The sequence below is a fragment of the Gopherus evgoodei genome, chromosome 4, assembly GCF_007399415.2.
Source record: "Gopherus evgoodei ecotype Sinaloan lineage chromosome 4, rGopEvg1_v1.p, whole genome shotgun sequence".
Classification (NCBI taxonomy): Eukaryota; Metazoa; Chordata; order Testudines; family Testudinidae; genus Gopherus; species Gopherus evgoodei.
This window is the reverse complement of record NC_044325.1, coordinates 110,291,020-110,309,084: the sequence shown is the minus strand read 5'-3', so window position 1 is coordinate 110,309,084 and position 18,065 is coordinate 110,291,020. Positions and strand designations below refer to the sequence as shown.

Genomic DNA, 18,065 nt, shown 5'->3' with positions numbered 1-18,065 from the left:
CTCAGAGATTTAATAGGACAACTTTTGAAAATTTTTCCGTTACATCTTTTCCACTTAGCCTTGCCATTACCTCCAGAAAGGAAATCTCAGACCACAAGTTGGGTTTCAGTGTGGCCAACTGAGAAAAAAAAAAAAGCCTATATAAGATATCTTCAGGGCTTGTCTACACAATCATCTAGTTTGCAATAAGCTGGGATGTAAATCTACCCTGCACTAGCTTGCCATACTCTAATTGTCCCTGTACACCCTGCTGACACACACTAACAGTCTCTTAATGTGATAATTGACATACTAATTACAAATGTGCTATGGAGCACTATACATACATGACAATTGGTCAAATCTGATCTGAATTACACAAATATCCATGTAAATCTGAATTTACATCAGTGTAACAGAGCAGAATTTGCTCAGTGATACACTGTCCATGATGAAGACCTTGTTTCCACAACAAAATCATCTAAGTGAGTTTTACTGTGATATAAATGAACATTTGTATTTATAAAGCTATTTTTAAAACATTGCTTTTTAAAGTATATGAAACAGGAATAGCGCTGGCTTCTGCCTCATTATGAAAAGCATTATAGAAGGGCTAGGTATTTTATTATTTTATTGTATTGGTGAAATAATGTGATGCTCTTACAGAAGTGAATGCAATAGTTTTATGTGTGTTACCTTCTCCGTCTCCAGAAAACGAATACCACTACAGCAGCTATAGCCACAGCACCCAAATACACCCAATAACAGCTCCAGTGTATGACACCTTACGAGAGGATAAAAACAGAAACAGAAACTTTTCATAAATTATCTAATCAAATCAACAATGATCCAACATATCAACAGGCTACAAGGACGCTAATGTGACTTTCTAATATCAAGAAACAAGAAAAGGATATGGTTAAAGATTTTACAAAAATAAAATGAATTATCCAATGCTGTTTACAGATTCATAAGCAATGATAATAATTGATTTTTACCTCCCACTCCAGTTAACAATAATTAACTATTAAGAAGATACTATATTTGGAGTGAAGAGATGGTGGTAAAGCAATCAAGGGGCAGATTATCAGCTGGTGTAGACTGCCATAGTTCCATTCATCTTCCTCAAGTTTTATTTAATCAGATACAATTTTCAAAAGGGTGGCTCCATTTTTGTACCTGGATTTTGATTGCAAGGGACAGCCTGAGTAGTTGCATTTTGAGCTATCCAACTCAGGGAGCAAATCAGATCGTTTGAGATGCATCTATTTAAATCTGAACCTGTAATTCATTTCACAAAAACTGTGCCCAGTAAGAGGAAGGACAGGTCTCAGCTTAGAGGAAAAGTATATCCAAGTGTCATATAAGAAAGTATCAAGGTGAAAATTACGACCATTAACAATTTAGACTTCTACTATCCGTAGTAAATTTCATATGCAAAGGACACCCATGTGAAATGATCTGACCAATATGTCTGATTGAATAAAAACTTGGCATTTCTGCATCATCTCTCAACTAAGATATAGTAGTTTTCTAATTGGCATTGGAAACCAAGGGCTTGTCTACACTGGCAATTTTAAGCGCTGCAACTGTCTCACTCAAGGATGTGAAAAAACACCCCCCAGAGCACAGCAAGTTTCAGTGCTGTAAAGTGCCAGTGTAGACAATGCACCAGTGCTGGGTGCTACACCATAGCTACACACAGGGAGGCCATATTTTCAAAGGTATTTAGCTACCTAAAGACAGATAGGCATCTATCCCACTGGTGCAATTTTGAAAAATCCCACTGTGACACTGCACCCCATATTCTTCATAGAGATATTAGTATGATATGATTATAATATAATCATAATGTATTTTATGCTGGATAGGCCATGTGTGATATCACTGAAAAGGTTATAATTTACTGAATATGATTATCCTATTTGTATGTATGTATCATTTTAATATCTGAAGTTAGGAATATTGACTATGTATCTGTATTACAAATTGTGTTTACACATGGGGAACGCCCACTAGACAAAAAGTTCTCAGCCTCCATGGCTGGCCTGAAAGGGCCCATTCAGGTTAATAAGCCATTAGGAGAGAACAGTAGACCTTAGAAGAAGCTTATTGCTCACCTGGTGGGAGGGGGATTCCTGAGGATGCTACAAATACCCTCCGACTCATGGCTGCTGTAACATTACAGGGATGTGTAACCAGGTCATCTGGTGCTGGACTCCATCTTGGATATCACTATTATTCCACTGACTGGAGTGGGAACCAAGCTTTGAAACAAAGGGTTCCCGCTATATGCAAAGGCTATTTAAGGCAGGGGAGTGACATCATTGTGGTTCTTCACTGACTCCCCTCCCAAAGACACTCCTGGAAACACCTGAGGAACAAAGGCTGAACTGGGGGAAAGTGCTAGATGCAGGCTGAAGGGATTTTTAGCCTGTGAATGGAACACCTGGAATTTCTAAGCCTGCACAGTTTGCCCCTTAAGAACATGCAGTCTGCTATCATCATCATTTAGGATGAGAATTTGCTATTCATATCCGATCTATGTAGTATATTAAGCTTAGTGTGTGTGTTTTGTTTATTTGCTAGGTAATCTGCTTTGATCTGATTGCTATCCCTTATAATCGCTTAAAAGCTATCTTTTGTAGTTAATACATGACTTTTTGCTTTGTCTAAAACCAGTGTGTGTGTAAATCATAACTCGGGGCAGAAAGCTGTTGTGTATATTCTTTTCCACATTGAAGGAGGGAGTGAATTTCATGAGCTTACGCTGTACAGATCCCTGTGCAGTTCAAAATGGTATAATTTTGGGTTTACACTCCAGAAGGGGTGGTGTGCCTGAGCTGCTGAGAAGTTCCTTAGCTGAAGCCTTCCTATGCAGAGCTAATCACAGCACCTGTATGCAGGGCTAGCTCCAGGCACCAGCTGACCAAGCTGGTGCTTGGGGTGGCAGATTCCAAAGGGCAGCATTCCGCCCAACCCCTTTTTTTTTTTTTTTTTTTGCGCTTCGCCGCTTCCACCGCCCCGAAGGTTTTTTTCTTTTGGCTTGCTGCTCATGCCGCCCTGTAGGGGGTGGTGGTGTGGAGAAGGGGAGCTGCTGGGAACAGTGCCAGGTCTGCAGCAAGCCTGGCATGGCAGCCCGTGTCCTTCCCTGTCCGCCCACCGGAGTGGCGTGGAGCCCTCCCAGCAGGTGGACCGGAGGGAGGGGCCTCATGGCGAGTGCCTCGATTAAGGAAGCCCTCGTTGCCCTCCTTCTCTTTCCCCCTCTCCTCTCCCCTGCTAGCTGGGGTGTGCACTCCGCTGCCCGGGGTCTGCACCGCGCTCCTGCTGTTCCACAGGTATTTTTTTTCCTTTTTGTTTTTTTCTTCCCGTTGCTGCTCCGGCCGGCAGGTTTGTTTCGCACCCCCGCACCTCTTGCTGCTCCAGCCGGCAGGTTTGTTTCATGCCCCCACCCATTCATCGCTCCAACCAACCAGCAGGTTTCCCAGAATTCCCACCCCCGCCCTTTGCTGCTCCAGCCGGCGGGCAGGTTGGTTTCCCGCCCCACCCCCCATCTTTGCTGCTCCAGCCGGGCAGCCGGTTGGTTCCTCCCGGCTCCTTTACTGCTCCAGCTGGGCAGCAGGTTGGTTTCCCGCCCCCGCCTCCCCCTTTGCTGCTCCAGCCGGCCGGCAAGTTGGTTTCCTGCCCCACCCCCCCATCTTTGCTGCTCCAGCCGGGCAGCCGGTTGGTTCCCTCCCGCTCCTTTACTGCTCCAGCTGGGCAGCAGGTTGGTTTCCCATCCCCACCCCCACCCCCTTTGCTGCTCCAGCCGTCTGGCAGGTTGGTTGGTTCCCCCACCCCTCTTTGCTGTTCCGGCTGCTGCGCAGGTTTTTTTTTTTTGCATGGGGCGGCAAAAAAGCCAGAGCCGGCTCTGTCTGTATGTAACTACAGCTGAGTGTGTCCCTACATGTATGTGTGCTTGAGGGAGCTTCAGACCTTGTCAAAGCAATACAGTGTAAAGGGAGCCCAGGCTGGCTCAGTGGTACCCCAGTTCCAGGTGGCACCCATCACAACCCCTATGTACCTATCTGGATCTTTAGGCACTTAAACATATCTGAAAATCTGGCCTAGAGGAACAGGAAGTCTGTGACAGAGCAAGGAATTGAACTTGGGTCTCTCAAGTCCCCAGCTAGCACCTTACCCACTGGTCCATCTTTCTTCTCTGTAACTGTGAAACACCTTTAAGTGATGCCAATATCAAGTGTTGATAAAAAAAACAGCAGTAAAAATGGGGCTAAACAAGAAATACTGGGATTATAGGAGCATGATTCCACTATTTCTTTTCTACATGTCAATCTCTAATTTACAGGGAGTGCAAAAACAATAATTTCAAGCTCTACTTTACTTATCTCTTAAAGTCTTACTGTATCAGCAGCTTTCCACTCTCATTTTAGTATATTATGTTTAAGGCTTGTTTTGTCACTTAATTTTTCTGTTAGGGATTATGTAATATATGTAATATGTAAATCTACAGACCAATTACAATGTTATAGATAAACAGACCCAAGCCTCCTTTCATTGAAGTCAATGGGTGTTTTGCCAAGAATTTAAATGAGAACCCAACTGGCCCAATATATGCAAAATATTCAATGCAACATTTTATTTTAGCTTTACCTGGATCCTGGAGTAATGTAATTGCCTGAGAATAAGGAGTAAATGAGACATAGCTTCTCTCTTCATCAATACGATCATCATTGTTAAATTCGATTTTAGTGAAACCTGCAACACTCACCCTGATGAGAGGGCGGGAAAATGAAATAGTCACGTTAGATTAAGTTAACAATTGAAGCCTGATAATTAGTATTTATGATCTGGTGATCCAATCATTACTTAGGGCTGGTCCACACTGGGGGGGGAAATCGATCTTAGATACGCAACTTCAGCTACATGAATAACGTAGCTGAAGTCGAATATCTAAGATCGGATTACTCACCCGTCCAGACGGTGCGGGATCGATGTTCGCGGCTCTCCGTGTCGATTCCGGAACTCCGTTGGGGTTGATGGAGTTCCGGAAGCGATATAAGCGCGCTTGGGGATCGATATATCGCGTCTAGATTAGACGCGATATATCGATCCCCGAGCAATCGATTTTAACCCGCCGATACGGCGGGTAGTCTGGACGTACCCTTAGATTTCAATTGTATACAAGGTAATTACAACAAACAACAAGATAAATACCAGTATGAACCAAGTGGTTCCAGCGGCGCATTGGAATAGGCATACGATTTGGATGTGTCTCCTACTTTCATTTCATACTGTAAACTATTTGACTGGGAGGAAAAAGCTCTCATTTGCGTAGCGTTTATCACATTTGTTATGTAAGTTTTTGTTTTCTTTTCCTTGAAGTCATTGTATGTATCGTTCAAGCTGCTATTTGGAGGTATATTGCCTTCTGAAAATACAAATATACAACAGACATCAACTAATGGTTTGCAAAATTATATTTTAAAATACAGTGACTAGCTCAAGGGCAATAACAGTAAAATACTAACTAACGATTATGACTATGCCAGCAAATATGAAATATTGCCTGAAATTAAAGGGCAATATGGACAATTTCAGATACTTTTTTCACTGTAGAACAATTTATTTATTTTGTCCCCAGAGCAATAACCTTTTGGATATACGAACAACTTCCTTGCAGAAAACTACCTGCGCTGAAGTCTTTTGTAGTGAAACTTCACTGCACACTGCTGAAAATCCTTCTAGGACAGTCTTCACTAGACAAATCAGATCAAGTTAGAACCTGACCTTGAGGAGCCACATTAACTAACACAGCTTTGCAGTCAGTGTAGATGGGACAAACCATGTTTAACCATGATCAGTTGACATGTACAGGTTTATCAAAGCCAGTTGATGAGACATTCAACACAACTTGGCTGTCACTGGGTGACTTTAAGAATCACCCTTTCAGAGGAGATGGATCCACTCCCACCTGTGACACACTTACTTGTCCAGATGAAGAAAATGAGCAAAGTCACATAACAGGCAGGCCATGTGGCTAAATTAGGCCTTCTGGGGTGGAGCTAAAACAGAAACTTGTAGAGGACCAAAAGACATGAAGGGAGATTCCAGGTAGAAAGCCCTGGCAGTCAGAGCTTAGTAGAGAGCAGAGAGAGAATCAGAGAAGCCCAGGAAAGGATGAGGGATGAGAAGAAAAGATGGCAGGCTAGAGCATGTCTGGATTTTGAAGAAAGAAGACAGACAGATCTTCAGGAAGGAGGGGCTTTGTACAGCTTGAGACTCAGGCAGAAGACACTTGTATTTGTTTTGGAGCTGGAGACCCTGGAAGGGGTGGACTTTTTCTTTCATGACTTAGCCTTCTGCAGTGACTTGGACCCCTAGCTACTGGACTAAACCAAACCAGACTCTGAGGGTGGGTGATCTAGACTGAGGAAGGAGAAACTAAAATAGCAACTAGACCAAAGCCAGACCTGCTAGGCCATGGTACTACATCGTCCCTGTCTCCACTAGCTGCAAAGCTGTGCTTAATACTGAGTCAGAAAATCACCTTGAAGAGTTGAGTTAACAAATAGGACCCAATTTGGTAGTGAAGACAGGCTCTTAGTATGTCAGGATTTAGCTCATAAACCTCAAGAACCTGAGAAGTAAGGGCTACTTCGGCCTCCTCTTGCTGTTGGGAGAGATTAAAAGAACTGGCTGACATAGCCCAAATAGGAGTTGTTTGGGAATCCATAGCTCCTAGTCCAGAAGACTCAGAAGAAATGGTTCCTGTGCTGACTGGACTCCTAATGCTATCAAGCCATGCAATCACTAAGTCAAATTGCTTAAGATAACGTTCTAAACATAGTTTTTAACCTAAATGTTGTAAATTCCAGGGTGAAGGTGGAGTGAGTAACATGGTATAAAAACACCTTATATCACAAAACACGAAGCGAGGTTGTCTAAATACATTAGGCTGTTTCTCCCCATCCCTGCCCTATGATGCTGTCAAGGAAAGAATTAATTCTGGGATTTTGAAGCAGATTATGTCGCTAAAGCATGTAAAAATGATCAGGTAACAATGCATTTCAAATTACTTGCTGCCAGAGATGAGTTCATAGCAAACACATAGAGTTAAATGTTCAGTGTTACGTGAGGAGGAAGTAGCCGGCCACTGTTAGCAGAATTTGTGCATATCACAGAAGTGAACCATAGAAGCGTTGGACTGGAAGGGATCTCGTGATGTCTTCTAGCCCTGCACTCAAGGCTGCCCTCGAGCATCCCCACTTATTATTTTAAAAAATAAACCCTCCTTTTTAAAGAAAATTGCATTAAATTAATATCTAACAAGACGTTGCGGAAAAGCTAGGGAAGGTTGTTTTGTGAGCAAACTGTAACAGCTAAAAAACCAGATATGTGCATGCTACAGAGGAACTTAGGGCTCACTGAAATCATTGCCTTTAATGGTACGGGATCAGGGCTCAAGGCAGAATAGTTCCTCTGAAATTCTGCTTGCTTTACATTAGAGCAGCTGATGCTGTTTCTGCACTGAAGAGAATGATGAAAAACAGTTACAAATGAATTCTATTACAGACCCAAACACCACAAACCCACCCTAAACTTAGTGTACTAAGATTACAGACAATTGAGCGTTATACAGTTGGAACATTAAAGTTACACTTTATCAAGGCAGATGAGCCATTTTCTAATTTTTTTCCCCCTCATAGTAAAGCATCTGATGCTGACGAATTGGTATCTCCCTTCTCAGTTTGCATCAGTCATGACTAGAAACATCTATTTTCTTGCCCAAGTGAACAAACACAACATAGAACCATGCTTTGCATGTGATTTAGCTTTAACTATTAGTGGTTAGAGGCATCTGAAAAAAATACAAGTATGTTGATAAAACACTGACATTAACAATGTAATTTTGGGGCCATCAAATAAGGCAAACCGAGGATACTGGAGTACAAGAAGCTATTCAGGTATCATCAGTGATGTAATCACTATTGTACAAGAAAGTGTACTTTAAAAAAATATGGAAGGAAGATCTACAAAGGAAGCTGCTGAGAGATGCATACTCATTGTTAAAACAAAAGGCAAGTTGAGGTAGGGTGACCTGATGTCCCGATAAAATCGGGACTGTCACAATATTCAGCTGTTTGTCCCGCATCCTGACAGATGTATTGTTGGGAAGCCATTTGTCCCGATATTTGGCTTCAGCAGCGCTCTGGCTTTTTTATTTTTTTTTGCTTCGGCGGCACCCTGCCCTCCCATGTGTCCCGATATTTTGTTTTTGTCATCTGGTCACCCTAAGTTCAGGTATCATTATATCTGTTTATATGTCAATAAAATCCTGCATTAGGGAACCACTTATTTCAGCTGCCCTCATTTGCAGGAATGAAACATATTTTAGCCTGCTAAGAACAGGCTCGTGATTTCATGAATTATCACTGTGGTTAACCAAGTAAAATTTGTCTTTGATTTTTGATGTGTTTTATAGCAATTCCTCATAGCAAGCCTCATGGCTTCCTCAGTTTTCCTTAGCATGATGCTGACAATGTTCATCCTGCCTTTCAACCATAAAAATCCCCCCAATGACAATAGGCTATTACTAGTATAATGGGAGAACAGTGCTTCATCTCCCCCAACTTTCTGACATTTTTACTGTAATAATCTTCACAGCCTTGAAAGACACCCCAAAATTCAGAAGTTGTTAATTACCAACCCCAAGGGTCATTCTACAAAAAAAAAAAAAAAAAAAAAGACACTATACAATTTTGCAGTTCGTGTTACTGGCAAACCCATAAGGAAGCTGATTAGACAGAACAGTGGCAAAATTGTGAAAGGCCTATGAACTAGAATGATTGAGGCCAGACAAGTCTATGAGTGAAATCCTGATCTATGAAGTCAATGAGAGTTTTGCCATGATTTTGGTTGAGCCAGAATTTCACTCTATGTTTCTGAACAGCAACTGCAAATATTAGGAGTAACTCTTCCCCTTCCACTTAGTTTAGGATCTAAAAAGTTTGTCCCGATGGATATACACACGACATCTGATATAATAATAATACATCTGGGAGCTAACATCCTAACATCTTACCTTTAGCTGTTGTGATTACTATTGCATAGGCCATTAGTGGTCCATTTGTTGACTCAAATCCACTGAACTGAATTTTAAAGGAGTTGTGAGTGATTGACGTAATAATAGGCTTTTCTACTGGAGCAGGTGGGTCTGTGACAGAGAAATATTAATATTAATTAGCATCTCAACATGTGGGAAGGAAAAGGTGAATCAAAGAGAAAGATACCATATGTTGAAATATCTATCTTCTCCAACTACCTAGGAAAAGTTACAAAGAAAGCCTAACATTTTCTCCCATTATTGCAATTTGCACATTGGGCAATACCATATAAACCCACATTACCCAGCACATTTTAAATGTCACTTAAAGAAGCAGCTTTAAAATCAAGCAAGTCAACAAAGAAATAGTGTCCCATTCATATAAAAATGCTGTAAGGAAATAAAAGTCCATATCTTTGATCATACTAATTCTACATAGTTAATATATAAATTCTCACACACAACTTTGAATGAAGATAAAGTCTCTCTCTCATAGCTTGAATATTCACATGTACTGTATAATGCTACACATTTTGCATTTTGTAACTTAGAAGGTTTTTTTTTTTGTTTTTTTTGGCCCTGTACCCCACACCAAACTTTTTACACTTACTAGTGATACTTGTATCGCATGTTGTTTGCATTGGAAGGCTCTCTTTCCCACATGAACGGGTTATAATACTAACATTGTAGGAGGTGGAATAATTTAAATTTGTTACAGTTGTATTTAGGCTACCAGCCAAAACCAGTGTTTCGCTGCTCCAGGCATCATTGAATGTGTTAATGCTGAAGTTAGCACTGTTACCAGCAGGGGGCTCCCACTTTACTGTTAATTTAGGCTCTTTAGTCACTGGTGTACAGTTAAATGAAGGCACTGGTGCAGCCTCTGCAAAAGAAGAAAAGAGGTTAATGGAACAAACTGGATGGTTATCTGTTTAATCCACTTAAGTTCCACAGGTTTTCATCTGCCTGGGAAGCACCACATACATTTATTGTATTACTAAATAAATATTATCTAGCACCTATTTCCTTGTATGTTCTCTGCTATTTTTCTGTTCTCTCTCATCTCTATTCCACATGCTCAGTCTTCTTTCTTCCTATGGTGCTATATTCCTTTCTTCTCTGATTTATAGTATACATTTTGCTTTTATTTTCTGTCAATTTTTCTCTTTTTATGTCAACCTGCCAAACATTCTGAGCTTTACGAGTTTAGACTGTGTTTAAAAATGCAGGAAGAAGCACTTCGCTTGAAAAGAATGTATGCCACCCAAAAGGTAAGCAACATTAGACACTTCATGAATGAATGACTGTTCTATAAAGAAGAAAGGGTTGAACTGGCAGAGTCCTGAAGAGTTTGCTGGCAAGACAGATAAGCTGGTGTGTCAGGGAATTGTGTCACAGCTTAGCAGTAGCAAAACTCACTTGCAGAGGTTGAGGGGGTAACACACTAATTTATAATTTTGGGAACCCCAGAAGACTATCACAGTGGGATTTACTAAAGTGCTTAACTAGGAATGCAACTCAGTGGGAGCTAGGCACCTAAGCTGTGCAGATGCTTTTGTAAATTCCACTTAGCACATCTTTGCCCCTGGAGGCACCTGAATACCTTAGTAAATCTGGCCCTGTGTTCCTCGGTTTCATAATACACAATAATGTACTTTTGGGTGCCTGCATATTGTACATGTGGAAACCACTAACACCTCATCACTGAGACATCCTTAGATAAAAGCATGTCAAATATTTACAAGAAAAGGACAGACCTTCAGCTCCCCTTCTAGCTGTTTTGCAGTACTCATTACAAAACCTGGGAAGTGTTCTTAATGGGGCATTTTTGGATCCATCTGGTTTAGGGAAATTCCTGGAGGGGACTGAACTGGTGTCTCTGCGCCACCCATCCAGTGCCCCACCTGCCCTCATACTCCATCCAAGTGTAGAGGTATGATAGAGATCTTGCACTCGAGTGATCCTCTGGCAAAGTGCTTCATAGAGATCATTACTGCCAGAGATATTTAGGGCCAGATTTTCAAGGGTATTTAGACATCTAAAGATGCAGATATGTGCCTAATGGGATTTTTAAATGCACCTTTAAAAGTCCCATTGGGCACCAATCTTCATCTTCCTGTGCTTGAATACCTTTGAAAATCTGGCTCTTAGAGCAGCCAAAGCTCTAAGTTATGGTGGAGCTGAACTGGCATCCACCAGCCTCAAAATTAGAGAAATGAAGATGTGTCTTAGTGGATGTCTACACTTGGAGCTGGAAGTGTAATTCCCAGCTCAAGGAGACATACATGTACTAGCTCTCATTGAGTTAGCACACTAAAAAAAGTGTGTAGCCATAGCAGCACTGGTAAAGGAATGGCCTAGCCACCTGGAGTATATATGCCCATCGAAGACCCTAGGCACATACTCAGGAGAGCTGGCCCATCCCACTGCTTTCACCACCATGGCTAAGCTCTGTTTTTAGCATGCAGGCATGTCTCCTTGAGCTGGGAATCAAACTCCAGCCGCAAGTGTAGATACTATATACTGTTAGCACTATTTCTCTCTAGGTTTGTGCTGAACACAACTTGGCCAGACTCAAGCAACTAGCCCATGATGAATAGGACATTAGTTCTACTCCTGAAAGATTCAGAATGAAAAATGAGCTGATTTCCAATAAGCAATTTGATGATCTCACATGCTTTCATAGTCAAACTTTTATTCTACCAGAAATGTAAAGGCTGGAGCACATAACAGGAGGCAAGATGACAATATGGAGTATTTTTACTACATAAACAAATACATGTACATTGGGGTTGGGGGGAGTAATAGAGAAAAGAAAGAATGCCTGCATTTAATTGTAAGCAACATTTACTGTGTATTTCTATTACTTACCTGTACAGTTGTGTATCCAGTTTGAGTCTCCTTTAGTCATGTTATCCGCTGCTAGTGGAACTATTGTGAAGTTATAAGAGGTACCAGGCTGTAATCCCACAATTACAGCATTTTTGTTTCGGGAGGTTTGGTTCCAAGCAGGAGAAATTCCATTCCAATCAGTGTATATCACATATGTGTAATTAGGAGCAGCAGTGTCATTGTTTTCCCATGTTAAGGTCACTTGTTCTGTGCTGATATTTGTGGCCTGGATGTCAGAAACTGGACTGGGCTCTGTTTGAGGAAACACGGAACACATACATTGAGAGAGAGAGAGAGAGAGAGAGAGAGAGAGAGAGAGAAAAGTATTTCGGAAAATTTGTAGGGCCTCTCCAAAAGCAAAATTTTTTAACATTATTAATAGATATATGGAGGAGGGATGTTCATTTAAAAAAATAATAATGGACAAATAAGCAAATAGTAACTGGAAATTTACAAAACTGTTTTGACATTTACACAAATAAAACTGGCATTTGGTCACACTATCTGTGATAAAATTACAATGGCTAGTGGTCCCAATTTTTGTTCTTTTCATTTTCATGTTCCAGAGATATGTCAATTTATCCTATTGCTATAATGAGTTTCTACTGTTTAACCTGCTGTGAATTCCTATACATCAGTGTAAGTTACTCCACTGTGGAAGATCTGCTACACTAGCTTTTACATACAGTGTAAAACAAAAAAAGGAGATGCTGTTGCATTATACATCAAGAATATTTACACTTGTACTGAGGTTCAGAAGGAGGTGACAGACAAACTAATAGAAAGTCTCTGGGTGAAGATAAAAGAGGTAAAAAACCCAAGGACCAATGTCATTCTGGGGGGTCTACTACAGACCACTAAATCAGGATGAGGAAAAACAACAAAAATATCCAAAACAGAAGTAATAGAGGAATTTAGCTCCTCAAACATCTGTTGGGTTGGAAAAGATGTATAGAAATGTCATGAATCACACAAACTGATGAAGTGACAGATGTTGAAATCGCAGATTATAATTTCAGAATGTTTTCTTGAAAGAGATTTCAATGACTTACTGGTATAGGTATTTGTGGTGTTGGAGTCTCCTTCAGTCCCTGCAACTTGCGAGAAGACCATAAATAGATAGGAGGTACCAGGTTGCAATCCTGTAAGAGTGGCATTCATGGTTTGGGAAGTGATGTTTTGTCGAACTGAAGTTCCATAATCTCCATAGAGTATCCTGTAAGTGTACTTAGAAGCCTCAGCATCATTGTTTTGCCATGTCAATGTTACTTCAGTTGTGCCGACATTTATAACTTTGAGGTTGGAAACTGCACTGGGTTCTATTTGGTAAAAAAAATGTATGTATTATTAGTACAGCAAGAACATTTGTTGAAAGGGAACAAAACAATTACTGCTCCAATATTAATTCATATATTACAATTGTGTTTTTACCCTATAGATTTTTTTATAAGATCTACTACTGTATTCCATATCAGTGATCCAAGCATTTGTCGCTTACAATCATGTTTTATTTTGACCTATGACTACTGAATACTAATATTAATTTTATGGGGCACAGCATGAAATGGCATTTTTGTCATTATGTACATGACAAGACAAGCTGTTCTGCCTGTGAAGGTAACTGAATACACTTTCATGTAATGGCTTGCTAGTGACTTTGTTCTGGAAGTTCTTAATGCCATTCTAGGACTTGTCATGACATGAATTATCATATACTTGACCTCTCAGCATTTCCCATACTCAATCTCATAGCCTTAACATTAAGAAGTCCTTTTTTTTTTTTTTCCTTTTACTATAACTGGTATTCTTCTAGACATTCTCAGCTAGATTAATTGGTAAATTTTGGCTGAATGCATCACTCTGGTTATGCCAATGTGTAAACTTGGTTTTGCCTCAGCAAGGCAGTACAGAGCAGCTGAAGTGAACCAGTGAATTTAGTTCTATATCTTTCATAGGAAATCAGTAAGGCATTACTAGTTTAACAATGGGGTCCCCAAGACCTGTGTACATTTCTGACCGGGCTATTTTATTAAGATTTCATAGTGATGGTGAGATACTCTAACTGTTTCTCGGTATCTGCCATGGGCTGACAAGATGTGTAGCCTTCTTATACAGGTCTGTTGCATCTTACGCGCATTTAACATGCGCGATTTCAGCTTTATGGGGTCGGCAAAAACAAAAAAAAAAGAGAGAAAAATAACAATTTTAATACTGTACCTGTAGTGTGGGCGATTCCGCCCTCCATTCAACTCAATGTAATTTTGTACTATACGCAGTTTTCGCTTTACGCGCTAACCACAGAATGGAACCCCTGCGTAAGATGAGACTTGCCTGTATACAAAGTGCACATATATTGCCCTAGATCTGTTATCTTCTTAAATCTTCGAGTAACTTTTCCAATACGGAAAATGGAATAATCTAGAAAAGTGCCTTATAAACGTCATATTCTGGAGCTAGATTACATAATAATATGGGCAGCTATTCAAACAGTCATGGGGTCGCAAAGTTTACAATTACAAGAATATACATAAAACATCATCATTACAAAATTTGCCATTAGAGTCACTCAGTGTTGCGCTGATAGATTAGCCAGATTTATTAGAATGAAATTTAGCTGTTGGAGTCACTAGATTTGCTTAGCTGCTGTTTTTGTAAAACATTCTTCATTTTCTTCTATATTGCAATTCATACAAATTTAGGTATGTAGGGCTCTACAGAAGTCATCCATTTATAACTGAAGCATTTCCCTATATCCCCAAGACTTTTTTACCTGCTAAGATTTTCAAAAGGCCAAGAGGGTCATACCAGAATTTGATTAAACAGAGCATAACATGCCAGAAGTCAGGTTTGTTTGTTTGTTTCTTTACCCTTAGGTGACAGGGACAAAACCAAAGCTTTGATCACCTGGGATACTATTGCCAGTGAAGCTCATATTTCAGATTAACTGGATTTTATTACCTGAATTTAAGTTACTCTGAATATCTTTTGAAATTACTGATAAGTTAACCAAAAGAAAACAGAATTTACCTTACAACAATTTAAGAAAATATCCTATTTCCTATTCATGCCAGTGGTGAGTCGCATCTAGTGTGTCTCAGGGCTTGTCTACATGGTGCTTTAGTACACACCAGAAGGATGTAAATTGTAGTCCACATTAGCATGCCACACAGTAACAGGCTCATGTGGACCCTGTGGCACTCCCTAGTGCATGTTAACATAGTCCAGTTTCACAGAGTACTACATCAGCTCACACTAGGGAACCCTGAGTGCATGCCAGCAGGGTCCACACAGACCAGTTAGTGAGAGACACACTAGTGTGGACTACAATACATATCCCTCTGGTGCAGACTAAAGCACTCTGTAGATAAGCCACTAGTCTACTTCTCAGTAAGGAGTCTAGTCTGTTGAAGTCTGTCTAGTCTGGACTTTAGCAGCTCAGAAATGCTAAGTGATATCCCATATAGATCATCTCATTAAAATGCCTCTGGAAGCTACCAAATGTCAATGAGTAAGATTCAAGAACAGTGATAAAAGCTCAACAACTCCCTTTTGGGCATTTATTCAGGTGGAAACAACTCCTCAGCATAGAGGAAACTCCCTGATTAAGAGGGCCTAGGGTTTGACACCTGGCAAGGAGGGAGGGCTTGGAGACTTGGTGCTGTGTTTTTTCTTTGCAGTGTGGACACACCTTCTCTCTCCTATTTATTGCAGTGCTAGCTTTTATTATTAATTCAGTGGGACAGAATGCCAGCTGTGACAAATCCTCAGCTAGATGAACTGGCTTCACAGGATTTGTGCTGATTTACACTAGCTGAGCATCTAGTCCATTTTCTTTTTCACATTTATTTTTCCTGAGATATTTTTGAAGGGTTTTTCCCCTCTTTTTACATTTTCTGTTCTTAGTGCTCTCTGAATAACTACTCAGAGCCCTGATCATTTTCACTACTGAAGCAACTTTTGTGAGAGTAAGGACTGCAGGACTGGTCTCATAATGACATGAAAATAATCTTCCAAACATTACTAAGTCTTAATGAGATCTAATTAATCCTGGCCTATCATCAAAGCATGTCTCTAAGTAAATGTGTTTTGTGAAACATATGATATAGTGAAATATATGATACCAACCTATGTTTATGTATATATCCATAACAATTCATAAATATTTACTTAATCCACTGTAACTCTATTACAGACATTTCATTTGCTTGTCACATGTACTGTGACGAAGTTCCTCCTCTACCTTGGTGGGTCCTGCGCTTATTTGGCAGATTTGCTCACCTCAGTGATCTTCCCCACAGTCTGGGTCAAATTCTCCTGTGTCTGATCAGGAGTTGCGAGGTTTGGGGAGAACCCAGGCCCACCTTCTCCTCCAGGTTCCAGCCCAGGGCCCTGTGGATTGCAACTGTTGATAGTGCCTCCTGTAACAGCTGCATGACAAATACAATTCCCTGGGCTACTTCCCCATGGCCTCCTCCAAACACCTTCTTTATCCTCACCACAGGACCTTCCTCCTGGTGTCTGATAACGCTTGTACTCCTTAGTCCTCCAGCAGCACACCCTCTCACTCTCAGCTCCTTGCCTCTTGCTCCCAGCTCCTCACACACACTTCCTATCCTCTGGCTCCCACCTCCCTGACTGGAGTGAGCTCCTTTTTAAAACCAGGTGCCCTGATTAGCCTACCTTGATTGGCTGCAGGTGTTCTAATCAGCCTCTCTGCCTTAATTGGTTCTAGCAGGTTCCTGATTACTCTAGTGCAGCCCCTGCTCTGGTCACTCAGAGAACAGAACCCTGCTTCTCCTGTGGCCAGAAATCTCTCTTCTGCCACTCTGCTGTAGAGGAAGGAGGGAGAGGGCTGCTGCTGCTGCTGCTGTTCCTGCTGGGCATTGGGCCCTCGCTGCTGCTGTTTCTGCTGCTGTTCCTGCTCCTGCTGCTTCCCTGGCTGGGCTAGACACCACCACCTACCCCTCTCTCTGCTGTCTGTTTGCTGGCTGGCTGGCTGGTGGTTCCCCCCCCCACCTCAGTTACTGCTGTTATTCCACCTACAGCCCCTTGGGGGGGGGCTGCTGGCCTGCTTCCCAGAGAAGAGGGGAGTAAGGGACCCCAGCTCTTGTTGCTGAGACCACCACCCTCTGAGCAGGGTCCCTCCTGCCTGGACGCCAGACCACCACCACCTGGAGCTGCTGGGCCTACTGTGCCTGTTGCTGGGGAGCTGTTGGTGCCCGGAGGAGGAGAGGAAGGAGAAGAGGACCACCCGCTGCTGGAGACAGTATGAAGACCACTGTGGAGGGGGCTTTTCTGGACTGAGTCTTTCTCAAACTGTGCTCGTGTGGTGGGGGTTTGGACTGTGTCCGCTGAGGCACCGGGGGTGTGGCGTGGAGCCTGTCCCCAGTCCATCCGTGTCCCCCTTCGCCCCCACCACCATCGTTGCCCCCTCCACCACCCCCGCTGGCTGTTTTTCCTTCTGCTTTGGACTCCTGCCTCTGGGTCTGAGCTGCTCGCCTGGCTCACCACACCCACTTCCACCATTTGGGCCTGCAGCAGCAGCAGCCAACCATTGACTTTTTGGCACAAGTGCCTGTGGGTGCACCACCTCCCCCCTCATACTTGACTGACCCCCTCCCCTCTGCCACGTTTGTCCACCCCACCTATTTCCCTCTGCTGCCTGATAGTTCTGCCCCGGCCCTGTAGCTGTCCCCGTGTTCCCTCTACCCCAATCTCAGCTCGCCCTTTCCCCTCACCCTGTGCTCCCCCAGCCCTGATCGGTTCCCCCCAATGCGCCCACGCCCCCCCTCAGGCGCTTGTGCCCTTCTCCATTTGGTTTCCCCTTGTTGACTGCACCCCCCCCCTCTGCCGTTGCCCCCCCGCTCCCCTAGTGCAACTGGAGGAGCCGGAACCCCCCTCTGCGTTGGTGCCCTGCACCAATCCCACCCGTAGTCCTTGCTTGCTCCCTACGCCCCTTTAGCCTTCCCCTTCTGGCGCCCTCCTCCCCTGCCTGTAGCCTAGCGGGGAGGGGTGGCCGCCTCCTCTCCTTCCCCTCCCCTCGCTGTTTGTCCCCCTCCCCGCTCTCGTTATGGCGGGGGACGCGGCG

The 18,065-nt window shown here is 42.4% G+C and overlaps 1 protein-coding gene across 1 annotated transcript in view; it reads right to left on the bottom strand.

The window, feature by feature from the left end:
- PTPRJ (protein tyrosine phosphatase receptor type J) overlaps positions 1 to 18,065 on the bottom strand; it is a 156,089-nt gene that overhangs the window by 19,110 nt on the left and 118,914 nt on the right. The window contains exons 7-13 of the mRNA XM_030562133.1: positions 13,030 to 13,296; positions 11,957 to 12,229; positions 9,696 to 9,968; positions 9,065 to 9,196; positions 5,197 to 5,410; positions 4,633 to 4,751; positions 676 to 763 (exon numbers count right to left, since the gene is read on the bottom strand). Coding sequence (XP_030417993.1) covers positions 676 to 763; positions 4,633 to 4,751; positions 5,197 to 5,410; positions 9,065 to 9,196; positions 9,696 to 9,968; positions 11,957 to 12,229; positions 13,030 to 13,296 — 1,366 coding nt within the window. The remainder of the gene's footprint in view (positions 1 to 675; positions 764 to 4,632; positions 4,752 to 5,196; positions 5,411 to 9,064; positions 9,197 to 9,695; positions 9,969 to 11,956; positions 12,230 to 13,029; positions 13,297 to 18,065) is intronic.